The 18,412-nt window shown below is 46.4% G+C and overlaps 1 protein-coding gene across 1 annotated transcript in view; it reads right to left on the bottom strand.

Annotated features, from left to right (window-relative positions):
• The window catches only part of LOC138498143 (uncharacterized), a 139,490-nt gene that overhangs the window by 51,200 nt on the left and 69,878 nt on the right, over window positions 1-18,412 (bottom strand). The window contains exons 2-3 of the mRNA XM_069622021.1: window positions 15,239-15,310; window positions 7,694-7,718 (exon numbers count right to left, since the gene is read on the bottom strand). Coding sequence (XP_069478122.1) covers window positions 7,694-7,718; window positions 15,239-15,296 — 83 coding nt within the window. The 5' untranslated portion in view covers window positions 15,297-15,310. The remainder of the gene's footprint in view (window positions 1-7,693; window positions 7,719-15,238; window positions 15,311-18,412) is intronic.

Here is an 18,412-nt window from a genome sequence, read left to right on the forward strand (position 1 = left end):
GACGTATAATATAAATGCCAATAAAAACATTTAAAAATAAAATAGGTCAGCTGAAATCTCTTTCATAACTCCCAGTGTCCCCGCATCGGATGGCGCACTGGACTTCATCTGTTGCATGGCATTACAAACCCCCTCCTCTGAAAATAGATGGAAAGAGGACCAACTAGGGCGAAAACTACTCACGCCTTCCACCAAAGGCAAGTTCCCAAAAGTAGAACTCAGAGCTAAGGGTGCAGAACTCTCTGCAATAGTAGCAAGAACAGTCACAATCTCACTAATAAAGAACTGAGATAAAGACTCACAGAGCTCCCAAGCAGGCCGAATACAGGGCACACATTTACAACTGCTAAAAGAGCCTTTTTGATAGCATACTTGATACTTCATACTTGTGGTACCATGCCTCCCTCCATTATCTACTTAATAGCTCCACGCAACACTGTATTTATTATTATTTTGTATTTCTTTTACATTTATTAAGAGCCCAAACCCCATTAGGCATCGAGGTGCTGTTACAACCAGATACACTCATATTCTGTTATAGAGGGAGCATACGTGTACAAGAATCAGGTGGTGTAGGTGCACAGCCAGGTATTCAGTGCCTTTCTGAAGGTCCATTAGAACTGTTCCACTCTTAGGTGTGCTAGGAGACAGTAGAATCGTTCCACTCTTAGGTGTGCTGGGAGACAGTAGAACCGTTCCACTCTTAGGTGTGCTGGGAGACAGTAGAATCGTTCCACTCTTAGGTGTGCTGGGAGACAGTAGAATCTTTCCACTCTTAGGTGTGGTGGGAGAAAGTAGAATCGTTCCACTCTTAGTTGTGCTGGGAGACAGTAGAATCGTTCCACTCTTAGGTGTGCTGGCAGACAGTAGAATCGTTCCACTCCTAGGTGTGCTGGGAGACAGTAGAATAGTTCCACTCTTAGGTGTGCTGGGAGACAGTAGAATCGTTCCACTCTTAGGTGTGCTGGGAGAGAGTTCCATTGGTTGGCTGCCACTAAGGGGAAACTCGCACCTCCACTTTTTGCCCGTTTGGATTTAGGTTGGGCAGGTCTGTAGGTGCATGCCCGTCTTACAGGCCTGGTAGATTGGGCTTTCAGAAATCTTTGGGATAGAGTGGGGCAGAACTGGGCAGGCATCTGTGTGTGAGAGATGACGCTTTAAAGATAATCCTTTCCTCGAACAGCAGCCAATGGGCATTTTTCCTTATCTCTGAGATGTGCTCTCTTTTAGGAATGTTGGGTGCCGCTAGGATAGCATTGTTCTGGATCACTTGGATCTTCCTGATGTTGTGCGCCGATGTAACAGCAAAGAGGGCATTGCAGGAGTCTAACCTAGCTCCAATGACGGCTCTTGCAATGGTGAGACAACTGTTTGGGGCTAGGAATGGTCTGGCAGCATTAATTAGCTTAGTAGTGTAAGAGGCTGTGGTTGCAATAGCGGTGACCTGGTGTGTCAAGGACGGGTGGCATTGAGGTAAACGCATAGTGTCTTCACAGATGTGGAGACAGGGATCCGAAGCCTGTTAATACTGAAGTTGGCATATTGGGGGCTGAGATTCTTGATTAACGATGGAGGCCCAACCATCAGGACCTCAGTCTTATCAGAGGCCGTTTGCTGCCATCCATGCTTGAATGCACAGTAAAATTGTATTTAGAGTGTGAGAGTCTTCATGGTAGTTGCCAGAAAGGGGTAGAAGAATGTGTAAGGGATGTTGATGGAGTCCAGAAGGTCAAAGAGGGGTTTGGTGAATATGTTGTATAGGGTAGGGTATACACAGGACCCTTGGGGCACTCCACATGAGATGGAGGGGAGTTGGACACAGGCCACTTTGGAGAAAACTATTGATTGATCTGCAAGCCAGGAAGGATGCTACCCAGGAAGTGGCTTTAGGCGTGAAATTGGCAGCAGAGGTAAAGTGGTAGCAGAGAGTTTTGCGGTCAACCAGGTCAAAGGTGGCGGAGAGATCCAGGAGGAGAAGGATGGTTGGCTTGCCTTCTTCTCTGATTATGCCAAGTTGGCTTTTGAGGTTCAACAGGACTGATTTGTTCCAAGGCCTGACTGACGCAGTTCTATTAATTTAATTTTTTATTTATTGGACATTTGTATGGTGCATATACACAAGTATTTCCAGGCACCACAAGACAAAAAAGGGGAGGATAGGAAAAAACAAGAATAACAGTCGTACTAGGCCTTGCGACATTCTTACCGTGCAGGTGTAGAGACGAGAAGTGCTGGGGGGAGTGGAAGTAGGGGATGGGATGGGACGGGGTGGACAGTGAAGTGTAGGTGTGTGGTTCCAGGGGCCGGAGCAAGTGCTGAGGGGAGCCACAATGGCAAGTGCCGGAGGATAGGTGAGAGAGGGAAATCAAGTGCAGTGGAAAAGGTGGACCAGATTCAGGCTAGTCGGGAAGGATGCTCGAAGACAAGTGCTGGGGGAGACTGGTCAAGGGGGGACTGGCCCCGGTAAGACTCATAAGGGACCAGGCAGCAGTCTCAGCCTTAGATGGACATTAGCATGGGAGGGGGAGAGGGAAGGAGGAGGAGAAAAGGAATGTTTTGAGAAGTTTCCAGAGCTTAAGGAGATCTGGCTCAAGTCTGAGGGGCTAGGGGGGCCATTCCAAAGGCTGTCGAGGAGAGAGATCTACCTCCTATTCTCTGCTTGGAGAAACGTCTGACCTGCAGTGAGTTAGAGCTAGAGGACTGAATGACTCTAGCAGGGAGGTATTTAGGGAGAGAAAGATAAATATAGAGAGGTCCCAGGAGCCTTGTCGATGATGCAAAGGGTCTTGGATTTGACCAATCACCGGAAGCCAGTGGAGAGATTTTAGGGCTGGCGAGATGTGGTCCCTGTGCTTGAGGTCAAGAATAAGTCGTAGAGCCCTATTCTGGATTTGTTGAAGAGGGCAAAGGGAAGAAAGAGGCAGATTGAGGAAGAGGCTGTTGCAGTAGTCCAGCCTAGAGGGAACCAGGGCTCTGGAGACATTGAGCTTCTGGGGGTAGGTGGGGAAACGGATAATGCCTCTGATGAGGTGATGGAATTCTCAGCAAGGTCCATGATGCGCGAAGAAAAGGAGAGAGAGGAGTCAAAGATAACACCAAGGTTTTTAGCCTCACAAGAGGGCGAGGAGAGTGGAGCCAAAGAGGCTGGCCAGAGAGATGGGGGGAACAGGGAGCAGGTGAGCCAATGAGAAGGATCTCTGACTTGCTGGCATTATGGCAGAGATGGTTTGCAGAGCACCACGCCGGAATAGCAGTCAGGCAGTCAGGTATGAGTGAGGAAGCCAAGGAGGCAGAAGAAGGAAGATTAAAAGAAAGCTTAGTGTCATTGGTGTAGCATTGGAAGTGAGGAGGGAAGGTGGAGATTAGGTGGGCAAGGTAGATGTGGAAAAGCCATGGCGATAGGATAGGGCCGTGAGGGATGCCACAGGTAGTGAGATGGAGGAATGGAAAGGGCCCAAATACACATGGGGGAGTCGGTTTGAAAGGAAGGAGGTCAGCCACACCAGTGCCCGGTCCGTGATGCCTAGGCTATCACAAAGACAATTTATTAGGATGGCATGTTTGACCATGTCAAAGGTAGAGGACATATCAAGGAGGATCAAAACAGAGGGAGAGATAGAGTCCAGGTTTGAGAGCAGGTCTTCGCGGGTGTTCAGGAGAGAGGTTTCCGTGCCTCTGGATGCTCTGAAACAAGGCTGGTGATTGTGGAGGCAGCCACCCAGTTTGGTGTGGTGGGTCAGTTGGGGGATGACCAATTTCTCCATAAGTTTCCCAGGGAAGAGGGTGATAGAGATAAGGCGATAGTTGGCCAGGCGTGAAGGGCCTGCAGATGGCCATTTTAGAAGAGGGTGCACAAGAAAGTGAAAAGGGGTGAATGTAGATACAGGAGTGCTAAAGCGGAGTTCGAGCCTGACGGTGATCCAAAGAATTTGGGGCAAGGTGCAGCCTTGGTGCCAACGTAGGACAACTGCAAGGAGGCTCCTAGCAAGTGATTCCCAACCAGCACTAGAACCGAAAGGGAACTCAAGAGCAGAGGAGGAAGATGGAAACAATATAGTATTGTGAGGTGACAAATTGACAGTGCGGTTTGTTTGCACCTCAAATGACACCACGTGGGCACCGGTGTGGTGGTGCCTGGTAGATGTACAAGCCCAGGGGTGTCAACATGCTTCCTACACAGAGGAGCTGACAGCACACAAGAATTAAGTGTGTGAAACACTTTATACTGCACAAACCCACTCACAGGAACTGCCCTAAATAAGACCCAGAGTAAAGAATGCACGTGGATCTTTTAGAACTAGAAATGAGTGAAGACCCTTGAAATTTCTGTTTTAATCCTGGCCGCTATTTGTGTATAGACACTCCCTGTTGTATTAATCTCCCTTAAAGTTAACTCTCCCCTATGCCCAGGGAGAATTTGTCTTCCTCGACCATCACAGTAACTAGACCGAGGTAAGTCTGAACAAGTGGATGTCCTGAAGAAGGTCACGTGAAATGTGTGTCAAAACATGTTGATGCTCTTATCTAAACCTAAAAGGGGAGATCTAATTCACAGAGTCATTTGAAAGTGTGTATTTCTTATACTTTGTGTTATGTACTTACTGAAGAATAACATTGACCAAAATCTGCATTTTATGTTTACTAATTGACAAATGGAAGACTCCACAGAATTACCTAAAGTATGTATATTTTTAGTACTTAGTTAATGTACACACACAGGAAGATACAAAGGAAATATCTGTTTGTTTTTAGTGATTTAATGGGTGCTCCACACAGTCCACAGTCTTTACCTTTACAATATAAGAAGTAGTCCATAATTCTTGAGTGAATCATGGTGAAAAAACTACTTTTTATCCAAATTAGTTTTTCTTATGCTCCCCTTGATGTAAGTTTGCAAATCAATGGCTTTAATTGAAAGTTGATGTCAATAAAATATGACTTTGGGATGATTCATAATTCTCATTGCCCCTGCTATGGAGTCACTGGAAAGATAGCTTAGCAAGTTACGCTCTTACTCTAGACCTCTGTGTGCATCCTACATTAACAACTGGAGTCAAGCATTGTAATCCTGACAGGTAATCAGGATCAAGGCCTACTAGGCAGCAATCCCTGGCATGTCTAAGGCTCCTGATGCTCTCAGGGGTCCATTTCCATTCCGGATGACGCCGGATTTGTTTGGTCCCTCCTTTCATAAGCCACTTCCCTGTGTCTACCATGTTTTCATGACCCCGCCCACAGTCCCCCTCTCTGACACCTCCTGCTATCATGAATTCTCTGCAGTTCACTGTGGTGCGTGTGTGTAAATGAGCCAAAAAACTTGGCGCGGCCATCTTAGACATTCACTTCCATTCACCGCAAAGAAACAGCCATGAAAGCCTACGTTTTCGTGGGCTTAGCAAGTAAACATGTATTTCTGCAGCGGAGGCAAGGTCACATATTAATATAACTGAGGGGAATAGTTGTTGTATTGTCTGCCGAAGGACAAGCCAGAAAGGGAGTTGGAGCGCTCTGCAGGTGCAGTGATAAGGGGTACTGGGAACGAAAGCAAGGAGAGCAGTTGTTTTTTTTCCGCTCCTAGCTGGAATATTCCACTCTTTGCTCCTCATGCTTATTGTCTGCAATTCGGCCGAGGGCAGTCTGGTAACCCATGAGGTGCGGGTATCGAAAGTAACCCCATAGAGAGAAGAGGTATTCCTCTTGGGAAAGCAGTTATAATCCGGACCCCAGGTGATGTAGTCTCGCTGAGAGGGAGGATGCTCCGCCCCAGACCCTGTTAGTCTGAGTGATCTCTGTGCCTACCTGCTCTGGGAATAAGCAGTGTTGAGGTGGCCGAGATGAAGGTGTCTTCTGCAACTATCCTAACGGTGATGCCCTTTTTCTATGTTTTTGTATAACTGATTATGTGTTTATTTCACTTTATGTATGTTAAGAGTGAGTAAAGGGGTATTTATATTATCATAACCAGGATTTCATGTGTAATTCTCTGCCTACCTGAGTCCAATAACTGATTTTGGGAGAGTCCGGGAGGCGTAAGTACAAGGTCTCCTCATGTTACTCACGTAAAGCAAAATACTGACTTCTAAAAAGGTACAGTAGGACTATTGCCACAAGTCTATGAGTGTCCACTGCTCAGTGGCCATCATGGAGTGGCTATCATGGAGTGGCCATCATGGAGTGTCCACTGCTCAGGGCCATCATGGAGTGGCCATCATGGAGTGTCCACTGCTCAGGGCCATCATGGAGTGGCCATCATGGAGTGTCCAATGCTCAGTGGCCATCATGGAGTGTCCATCATGGAGTGTCTACTGCTCAGTGGCCATAATGGAGTGACCATCATGGAGTGTCCACTGCTCAGTGGCCATCATGGAGTGGCCATCATGGAGTATCCACTGCTCAGTGGCCATCATGGAGTGGCCATCATGGAGTGTCCACTGCTCAGGGCCATCATGGAGTGGCCATCATGGAGTGGCCATCATGGAGTGTCCACTGCTCAGTGGCCATCATGGAGTGGCCATCATGGAGTGTCCACTGCTCAGTGGCCATCATGGAGTGGCCATCATGGAGTGTCCACTGCCCAGGGCCATCATGGAGTGGCCATTATGGAGTGGCCACTGCTCAGTGGCCATCATGGAGTGGCCATCATGGACTGTCCACTGCTCAGGGCCACTGCTCAGTGGCCATAATGGAGTGCCCATCATGGAGTGTCCACTGCTCAGTGGCCATCATGGAGTGGCCATCATGGAGTGGCTAACTAGAGATAGAGACTCATTCATCTAAAAATGAGGGTCTGACCCCGGCATCCGCCCCTAGCATGATGTGCCAGCCCACATGCAATATAGGTATTTCTGTACCCCTAGTCTTCTTTATGCCCCCTCACCTTCGGCTCAATGAGGCTTCCAGGAGTCGGGGATACCAATATTGCCCACAAGGATGGAACATAATGTTTAAGTTATGGAGCCATAAGGTTGACAGCAAAAAGATAGATAGGGCTCAAATCCAGACATTTTAAGTTTGACATGAAATTAGAGAGACCTTATTTTGAACAAATAATGAAATGAGGCAAAGGAGGTAAAATGATGAATTTGAAGGGTATCAGTGGACATGCTAGGAGCGTATGAGGGGGAAACCCGCCTTATAAAAGGGTGTCTTTTTATTTAAAAAGAGGTATGTCAACATTTGTAACATGTCAACCATAAAATTGTATTAAGTACAAGGTCTGCTGTTTTCCTTCCAACATCTGAATCAGATCTTGCTGTGTCCATTGGCCATCCTTTCCACATGACAGTGTTTAGGCCTAGATTGCACAAACCTTCTTCAACTGTTTTCTTTAACTTTTCTCTTGTTTTTGTCCTGTTGCCCGAATACAATGAGATTACAGCCATGGGTAAAGGCTATAAAGGGTGTTACCATCTCTTACCCTCGTTATGCACCTCATCATTTGTGGGTAGGCGAATAACACAGTTACAGCCCGCCCTTCAAGCTCGAATGCCATAAAACAATGCAAGGCCAACTCATCCTTCCAAGGTCGATACATTGAGTGATAAGACATGACTGACTACTGCTTAGAAGTGGGAAGAACCCAGCATGAGGAGCTATAGAAATACCTGGATAGCATTATTAATATCAGACGGAGACTATAGAAACACAAGCATACCCAGCTTAAAGGAATCTTAAAGGACTTCAAAATATTTACCTGTTGTATTCCGTCTGACAATCACCTGCAGAAAAAAAGTCAACAGTTTAGAGGCGTGTTTACAAACATGAGCCTGCACAAGTCCCTACGGTGTCCCTCTATGCGACATGATTACGCTCTCCTGGTTACTGACACCTGTTTATCATGGACCTGTTTTTGGCTGCTCCTTTACCACTTTGGACATTTTTCCCTCCTTTCAAAGGCCAGTAACCCAAGCACTACTGACCTCTGCTGTGGGTGGGAAAGTGAGGAGAGCGTGTCACCCTTTTGGAGTCATCACAATAACTATCCATCCTCTGCGCACCTTCTCTAGCATCAAACCCTGACACCACTTTCTCACCCACCACCGGCATGTGATATATTCTCCCATGCTTTTGACTCTTATGCCTCCTCCCTGCTTGACTAAAACCGGACCATCCAACCGCTTCCCGCTGTGGATCAAGGTCATACTAACTCTGGACTTGGCCGACTTCTTCCTCTCCTCTCTCTTCCCAATCTATCAGTCCAGGGAGGTCTACACCCTATCAGCTATTTCGACCTATGGCTATCCAACAACCTCAAGCCACTCCAGATCTTCCTCCCAAAGATAAGGTCCTTCCCCTAGATGGTTCACTCCGTCTCTCAAAACCTTCAAAACACTCAACCACACCCTGAAACGCAGATTGTGGACTGACCCCTGCTCCCAAAATAGAACTGTGTACACCAGTCAGATCAAAGTCTACAGGGCAGAAATCTGTATGGACAAAAATTCATTCCACTGGAACAGAATCTCCAAGGTCCATAACAGCGGCAAGGAACTCCACGAGATCATCTCAGAACTCAAAGCCCCTCACTGCACTTATCCCCGCCCCACCTCTCTCAACTCTCTCAGAACCATCCTCTACTTGACCACCCGTCACAATATGAACTTACCTAAGCAACCGATTTAACTACCTCACGGTAGTGTACCCCTGGAGCAAGCCAACATGGCCACTAAACCATGTAGCCTCCAACAACGAAACTTAAAATTACGCTCCAGACTCCCAAGAATCTATGACCCTCTACCGAAGGCCCAACCTGCCTTTAATTACGATAGGCACACCACTAACACTCCACCACACAGACAATATAGGGCAACACAGACACCAACTCAACAGTCGCATCTTTAGAGACTCCACCTCCCCCTTGACATGCCAACACAAAGTCAAGTTGCCATCCGCCCCACCTACCTTACCTGAAATAAAAGGTGCCTTCATAAACGCCCGCTCTATGGTAGCCCATGCAACTGAAATTGCGGACATAATCGAAAATGAGGATTTAGCTCTCCTGGCCATCACAGAATCTTGGATCCACCCTGCAGCAGGACCAGCCATTATGCTAGCCATCCCAGATAAATATACCCTTATACGCATGGATCGTACTACATCTAGAGGTGGCGGCCTTGCTATAATAGTCAAAAATAACCTAGCCTTAAGACTCTCCTCACCCCACGATACCAACTCCTGTGAATCCCTCACTGCTAAACTTACCATTGCTAACAATCAAACTATCACTATACACCTAATTTACCGACCACCAGGCCCCCTAGGTTCCTTTGAGGAAGACCTTATAAACTTACTATCCAATAACTTTAAAAACCCGACACAATGTCTTATTTTAGGCGACTTCAACCTTGGATTCAACGACTCTCACAACCTTAATGACCTACAAATCAACAGTTCCCTTGAGGAATTAGGATTCACCCAAAAAATCACAGATCCCACCCATATTAAAGGCAGGACCCTCGACTGGATTGCCGAACATAACTGCCCCATCACTATTAACTCTATAAGGCCTCAGCTATGGTCCGACCACTACATGGTATCCTTCACCTTAGAAGCCAACACACCTCACCTATGAAAAATAATATCCTAGCTCCCTCCACTCCTACTAGAAATAAAAAAAAACATTACCCCTGAAAATCTTATCCCCCTCATTCTCCCCACCCTAAACTCCATTTCAGATCAGTCTGACCCAGCCTCTATGATAGAAAAATACAATGAAGTGATGCTTGCCTCTCTGGACACTATATCACCTCTGAAAATTAGAAAGAGCAAACCGCGCCAACACCTAAATACCTGGTTCACACCCCTACTGAAAGACATTACACAAAAGAAACGCCTTAGCGAAAAAACTTGGAGATCAGACCCCTCGGACACTAATAAAAATAACCTGAAGAAACTAGTTACCCTCTATAAAAAAGAAATCATCCTTGCGAAACAAACCTCTTACAACACCCGTATCACCCAAGCTAAATCTAACACCAAAGAACTGTTTGCTATCTTAAAGGAGGTAGAATCCCCTATCCAAATTCCTGACTCCTGCCTCAAGGATAAGAACTGGCGCACAGGCATACAAAACACCCTTGCCAATAAAATAACATTGCTTCAGGCAAAGATCAACAATAAAAAAGCCTCTATAATTGCCCCAATTACTATTACTTCCAAGGCCACCTCGAACTCACCACTTACTCTGAAACCCACCGCCTCTCCACCTACACCGGACATCCCCCTCCTTCTACTTCCGCAAAGTCTCCACTAAAGAAGTCGAGAAAGTCATCCTAACCCTCAAACCCTCCAACTGCCAGGGTGACACATGTCCAGCCCAAATCATAAAAGACGCAGCCCGGGAACTCTCACCCTTTATTACTAAACTCATAAACTCCTCTTTCACATCTGGTACCATGCCTAGCAACCTGAAACATTCCTGGGTTCTCCCCCTCCTCAAAAAGCAAACATTGGACCCCTCTATCCCAACCAACTACCACCCCATAACCACAGTGCCTTTCTTATTGAAAATCCTAGATAAAGTAGCCCATTTACAAATTCAGCACCACCTGGAACTAAACCATCTCCTGGGAGTTCGACAGTCCGGATTCAGACCACAGCATGGGACTGAGACTGCACTCTTAGACCATAAGGCCCAAATAGACACACTAAGAGACAAAGGTACGACTTCACTCCTACTCCTCCTCAACCTTTCTGCCGCATTTGATTTGGTAGACCTTGCAATAATCTGCAATCACCTGGTCACGGCAGCCTGCTTCTCCCATGAAGCAGTCGCATGGATCCAGTCCTTCTTAGATAACAGGACAATGCAAGTCTTCTCTCCTCTAGCAGCTGCTGACCCCACACCTATTTCATGCGGGGTACCACAAGGATCATGTGTATCCCCTACTCTCTACAACATTTTCACAAAGCCCCTTTTCGATGATCTAGAAGGTCTAGGTATCACCTACACTAACTATGCAGATGATACACAGATCATCATCCCGTTGACGGGAGATTATGACAAGGATTTGGCCTTTGTGAATAGAATCTACCTCATCATCCAGGCACGGATGGCCTCTCACGGTCTATGCCTGAATGATGACAAAACTTAACTCCTCAACCTAGGCACCCCATCCAAAATCAAAAAACTAGGTCCCAACTATGACTCCTTCACAATTGACAATAACACCATTATGGTGGCCAAAGTAGTCAAAACCCTCGGTTTCTATATAGACTCCACGCTTACCTTTGGTAAACAAGTGAGTGCTATGGCCTCAACCACCTCCTACACCTGTAAATTAATTAGAGCAGCCAAGCCCTTCCTCTCTCCTAACAACTGCGTCACACTAGCAAGAGCACTAATCCTTTCGAAACTTGATTATTGCAACGCCCTCTACATAGGTAGCAACAAACACATTACCACCAAAATACAGACACTTCAAAATAATGCCCTGAGAGCTGCCCTAAACTTCCCCAAAAACGCCCATATTTCAGACCTCAGGAGATCGATTAGCTGGCTTTCTACGAAAGACAAAGTTCTCCTTAAAATAGCTTCCCTCACACACAAATGCCTCAACCAGGCAGCCCCGCAATATCTTATAGACAGATTCACTAGACAAACAGCCTCTCCCCCCCGAAGAAAAGCCAATTCCAACCTGCTACTAGTACCCAGATTTAAACTTACTAAAACGGGGGGAGTAGCTTCGCTGTCAAAGCAGCACAATATTGGAACTCCCTTCCCCCTACCCTAAGGGAAGATCTCCCCTACCGGCAATTTAGAACTAAGTTGATCCAACGGCTCAAAGAACACGATGCCTAACCTCCCCCCACTGCCACCTGGGACGTCATGTACATTTTGCCTCTCTGTCATGTATATTCTGTATTTCTGTTCTGTTTACTCATATGTCACTCCTGTCCTATTGTACATTTACTGTAAATATTTGTGACTCATTGATATTACAGGTTTACAGCATAGTAACCGTTGCTGTACCTCTATGTTCTATCTGTAACATGTAACCTAAGCTGAACAATCCTCTTGATGCCTTCGCGCCCGAATACCTCTGGGTCTGGTGCGATATATAAATAATAAACAACAAAACAAAACTCCCAAGAACTCTGTGATGACCTCTCGGACCACTTCTACAACATATCAGCTCCCCCCTGAGCGCCTGCTCCCCATCCGACCCCTCTAACCCTCCAACTTTCCACACTATCTTCTCCTCATTCTCTCTCATCTCTCGACCCAAGTTCCTGAAGCTACTTCCTATCAGCCGTCCATCCGTATACCCAGGAGAGCCATACCCTTCCGCCCTCCTCAAAGATATCCTTTCTTCTACTTGTGTAGGTGGCATTGCGAGATCCATCATTAACTCCTCCCTCACCTAAGGCATACTCCCGGCAGCCTCCAGACATCGCATATCAAACCGCTCCTCAAAAAATCCTCCCTTAACCCCCTGCTTCCAGACAACTACTGGCCTATTTCCAACAACCACTTCTTAGCTAAACTTATTGACGGAATGTCCTACCCCTATCTTTGCCTTTTCACTGAATACAACTTCCTCCTCGACCCTGCCCAGAAGACTGGGCGGAGTCGAGGAGGAGGTTGGATTCAGACCCCTGAGAGGAACGGCATCATCCCAAGTCTCCATCTGGAATGACATCGAAAGCACCGCAGACTCAGAAGGCTGGTTCGCTCTTATCCTCCTAGACCTCTTGGCAGCCTTTGAAACCATCAACCACAGCATCATCACAGACAGACTCTACTTACTCGGCTTAAGGGACACAGCACTAAGATGGATGTCCCCATGCCTCACTAAAACACCACAAATCACCCTTCTTCGTCCCTTCACCTCTGCCCCCCGAGCCATCACCAACAGGGTTCCTCGGGGTGCCTTCCTATCTGCCCTACTCTTCAATCTCTACATGAGCCCCCTCCCTGCTATTATTTGCCCTCATGACCTAACCTGCTACAACAATGCTGCAGATGACACTCAGATCATCTTCAAGATCCCTAAGACCTCTTCCATCCCCCCACCCGACATCGTCTCTTGCCTCACAGAAATCGACCACTGAATGATGGCTAACCATATCCGCCTCAACCCCTGGAAAAACTGAAATCATGATCTGCGGCAAGATGTCTCTCTTCCCCCAACCTACCCCTTGCCCATCCTCGCTAGGTCCTCCTCCTGCAGCATCCATTGCAGTAAAGAACCTGAGATGCACCATGGACGCTGATCTGACACTCTCACCACATTAACACTGTGTCTAAATCTTGCTATCTTCACCTCTGCATTCAAAGGAGCATCTTCCCCTACCTCTCCTACCCTCACAGAGTCACTCCAATTGTGGCCATCATCCTCTACCGCCTAAAGTACGCTAATTGTCTTTACCGAGGCGCCCCCAAATATCAACTCGGAAAGCTCCAACGGGGCCAAAACTCTGCAGCTAAGGTCCTCCTGGCCCTTGGCCCCAGAGTGCACATCACACCTGCCCTTCGTGTCTTCCACTGGCTCCCTGTCGGGCGATGGGCCACTTTCAAAGCCATGTGCATCACCCACCGTGCCATCCACAAGACAGGCCCAGAATACCTTCAACAGAAATGCAACAATTACCAACCTAATAGAAACCTGCAATCAGGTCCCGCACTCCTCCTTGTGACCACCCATTCAAATTGACAAGAATAGAGGGATCATCCTTCTCCGTCAAAGCCCCCTTAAACTGGAACAGCATTCCCCTTAGCATCCGCTGCACAGAGGATCACCTTATCTTCCTGAAGGCCCTCAAGACCTAGCTGTTCCACCCCATACATCCTGAGGAACCCATGCCACACCTCAGGTTATTTAACCACCTCTCAGTTAGGCCGGGGGCAGAAATTAACCCAGCATGAAATGTACTGAGTGACAGAGAGAATAAACGCTAACAGACCACAGGACAGAATCCACATCACTTCTACGAAACCAGCCGGCACAAACGGGTATGTATCATACTCCCTGCTTGTGGAAGCCACCCACCCGCAAACATTTGCTATCATACACTACATTAAGACACATCGCTCAACACCTCTGCTATAAGAACGCATCCATCCCCCATGACAAAAAGGTGTTGTAGCTGGACACATAATGAGTCTCCTGCACTCTTATACTCTCCAGACTACCTGACAGCTCCCATCCACATACCAGCTCGACATGGGTAGCTAACAGGGAATTGGCCACCCCTGCCTATCGTCGTATGGGCTAAAATGCACATATGCATTCTAAACTCTTCAAACAAATTTCCATACCTTGAACTTCAGCCCCCAAGGGCGTTCACCTACAGCGATTCGAGGCCATACTTAAGAGAACAGGGGCTATACAAATGACAAATTACATTACATTACACCCTCCAGTGCCAGATGTAAATCTCAGACCACCAACACCATGCACACCACTCTCTCGCTCACCTCTAGCGTGTAATCCATGCCCCCACCTTCCAGTGCTAGGTGTAAAATGCAGGCTACAGGCCAACAACATCAACACAAGAAGCTAGAGCAATGGAGGAGGAGACTAGGCAGAGCCTGCAAGCTAGGGACCAGATGCCATATGAGGGCTGCACTATAGAACAGAGAAGTGTTCTCCTATCCTTTGGCTGCAAACCTAGCAGAGATGGTGGAGGACTGTATTAGAGATAGGGTGGTGGTGGTGGGCAGGCCTTGCAAATTCTATAAAATACCATTAGAACTGTAGGACAAGGTCCTTACTTTGCATAATCCACCTAAGAGAAATGCACTCACCCCATGATCACGGGTGACAAAATATATACCAGTGCTTTCTGTAAAATTGACATGTTACCATACGTACACCTCATATTTGGTACAAGGCTGCCTCAAAAAGGCCAGCCAGGCACAGGGAAACTTTTGTTTGCCATTTATTTGCCATTTACTGCAAGCAAAGGTTGTCTGCTGTAAATGTCAAGTAAAAGTTTCAAACATCCCCATTCTCACCGTGCAAATGGTACACGCCCTTCATAAAACCTTCTCGCCAATGTGAGTGGGCTAGTAGATTTTGGGCTCATATCAGTAAGGATTTGAGGAACCCTGGCATGGAGCATTATCGGTGGTAAGAGATGGGCATAAGATGTATCTGGCTGCAGCTGAATAGGATTAGCTGCCACAGATGGCACTGCTGAAAGACATGGATGGAAGTCAACAAGCACCGCAATGGTTTCAGATTCTGGGCTCTTACCACTGCAGGGACATTACAAACCTTGGGGCGGATCTTACCTTGAGGAATGCTAAGCATCACCAACACCAACAGAAGGAAGCGGAGGGACACTGCCATGGCTGCGAAACAATCTGCAGGAACAAACAACCAGAGTGTTAGAAACCACTCACGCACCACAAACACCCCCATGCTTCTGAGACTGCATAAGGGCAAGGCAGCACATAAGCGTGTAGAGATCTCACTGATTCAGTAAAGTGAAGCATTATTCTGTGTCTAACTATTCACCCAATAGTATATATGTTTTACCTTTATTGTTGTCCTTTTATTCCTTCATTTACCTATTTTTGGTCTGCACTTTTCTGGTGTTTACTCTTGAAGTATTGGATTACTATGCTCGCTCAATTGTATGAGACTTCTACATTTTATGAGTTAAATATGGAATGTGAAGTAACGGTCTAGATACGTTTCTTCGCAAGCGTTTTTCCGACACGTGATTTGATCACCTGCTAGATAAAGCTTGGATGGTTTCCTTCGCCGTAGCGTTTAGTATACGAGCGTTGGACATTGACGTGGAAGTACACGGGGCTGGATTAATAGGATTGAGCGTTCTTAACATCGACTAGGTAAGCACTATTTGTTCGGTTCCTACGTTCTTCACATTCTTGTCTGTTTGTGTGTGATGTCGGCATTAACTGGATTCCTTTCTCATCATTTTCTAATTTTCTCAGCACTCCAAAGATTGGGCTTGGTGGTCTTTACACTTTGCACATTAGTGGCGTGCATACATATTCATAGGTTTTGCACCCGATATTCTGGTTATACTCACGTGGATATCGGATATTCTATTGGCTTTGACTGGAATATACACACAGTGTGTAAACACAGCTACAAACCCTTCATCACTTTATCCAAGAGGGGACGTAGTAGTAACTTGTGTGGGTTGTACCATCACTGACACTGGCTACACGACTCAGAATGAGGATGTATAGGAATATAGTTATTTAACTACACCTATTATTTTCTATAGATCACACACTGAAAGAGTAGAACATGATCTACATTTGGTACACTCAGTCTATGGCAGCCTATCCAGTGTTTGTCCGTGAAAACCTCAAACTCACAGTTGAGTGCTGTTTCTACATCTTCCAAAGCAGATTTCTTCAATCTTTTGGATTTTTTAATACACAGGTACATTTTAAGCTCGTCTATTTTGCTTCACTTGTAGTTTTACTTTTGGAGTCACACTGCAGTTAAACCCTGGCACATTAAGAGGGAGGAAAGAGGGTGCATATGTAAAAACAGGGTGCTTGATAGGAACTGTGATCCTTGGATAGTTGTCTAATGAGAATGTTCTTGATGAATTACTTGTAGATTACATTGGCACTGATCAATATGTTTATGGATTTCCTTGTATATGTGTGATTACAGATTACCTTGCTCCTGAAGAAGGGGTTGTAACCCTGAAACGTGTAGAGCTTGGAATTTCGCTTCAACGCAAGATTATTTCTTCTTTTTACATGATGGCCATTCTATTCAAGTTGTTTTGTTTTCTGAATTGAGTGTTGACCAGAAATCACTGTATTAATTTACGTTTGGTGTACTGTTGAATGATAATTATATGCTTTTGAAAGTTTAAATACTGTTTTGACTGATTTTTTCATCTCGAATGGTGTGCAGGGAACGGGAGTGTCTTTAGAATTAGACACTTTTCTCCTGTTCTAACTAAGGTGGTGCAGACTGCAGAAGTGGGGTGTCTGCCCCATCATGGAGCAGGCAGTGACTCACGGCTGACCTTTTGATGTGAAAAGGGATCAACAGATTTTGAGCAAAGCCATTGATTAGCCATTGAGTCATAATTGGTTATTTCTTGCTGCTCCCTCCTCTAAACTGCTACTTTAGAAGAAGGAAGAACACATTTGGGATAAGCTGTGTTGAATTGCATCCAACTTTCCACAGCCAGGAAATCTTTCGAAGGATAAATCCAGAGTACTGAAAACATTCACTATTTCTTCACATTAGCACCCTTATTCTGAATGGTGCACGGTGCAGGAGCTGCAGGTATCTGGGCAAAACAGCTTCACCGGGTACATTTCCCATTCGGCTCATTCTCCTGAGTGCTGCGATACCCCATCCCTATGTGCACACACAACCCACACACGACATGTGGTTGCACTGCATGCAGCAATGCATGATCGTTCCCAGCCGAGGCGCGCTAGGGAGGTACTGAGGGGATATAGCCCCGGGTCTTTTGGTTGAAGCTGCAGATAGGAGTTCAGGGTCTACAACCAAAAGACTAGCTAGCCCCGACTTTACCGTAGCCGCAGATCTTTTCCAGCCCTAGTAACACACCTGGTTCCCAGTGCATCAGAATCGTTCAAGCCGTGCAGCTTGTGCGATATTGAATCAGTGTACTTCTATACTTCTCATGCGAGAATGGCAGGATTTACAAGGGCGAGTAGAACGTGCACAGAGGCACTGCACTTCAAATATGGATTACAATGTACACTTAGAGACACATGTGCACAGAACCAAGAATGCAAATCAGTTGCATACATACTGAAAGTGTGCACATCGTTTATGCGGATTAGCAGATGCTCTTCAGGATGCGGTACCAGAGACCTTCCTCATCCAGTAGACTGGGAACCACCCATTAGCACCAGGTGTGTGTTGCCAACCAGGAAGCTAGGGACGCCGGTTTGATCTGCCGGTATTAGCCTGCAATCCTTTCGTGACTCGTCAGCTACTTCCCGAGACACCTCTGGTGCTCTAACCTGCCACTCCAGTGTGATAACAAGTACACCCGCCTTTAAATGGAAGACCGAACTCTAGATCCTTTTTCTTCTTTATGTCTTTGTTTCACTTCATAGGCACTGGGATTTATTTGTTATATCCTCAAACTTCCGCAAGCACCCGCTACTCGATCTCAGATCGCACATCACCTCTGACACTAAAATGCAGCTAAGTGCCATGATAAAAAGTCTGTATAGCTGCATGAATAACCAGTCTCATTGACTTGCATACTCTCCCGACAGCCTCCAGAGCACCCAACCACAGGCCAGTTCTAATTGGGTCACCAACCAGGATTTAACCACTCCTACCTACCTTCAAACTGGCAACAATGCACACACGCATCTACTCAGACCAATCTCGGACTTCCGTCCTCCTGAGGGCGTTCATCCAACGGAGCTTTGAGGCCATACCAATGGCAGTAGGCGCTTTACAAATGGCATATT

Source organism: Ambystoma mexicanum, chromosome 5q, assembly GCF_040938575.1.
Source record: "Ambystoma mexicanum isolate Mex_15411 chromosome 5q, UKY_AmexF1_1, whole genome shotgun sequence".
Taxonomy (NCBI): domain Eukaryota; kingdom Metazoa; phylum Chordata; class Amphibia; order Caudata; family Ambystomatidae; genus Ambystoma; species Ambystoma mexicanum.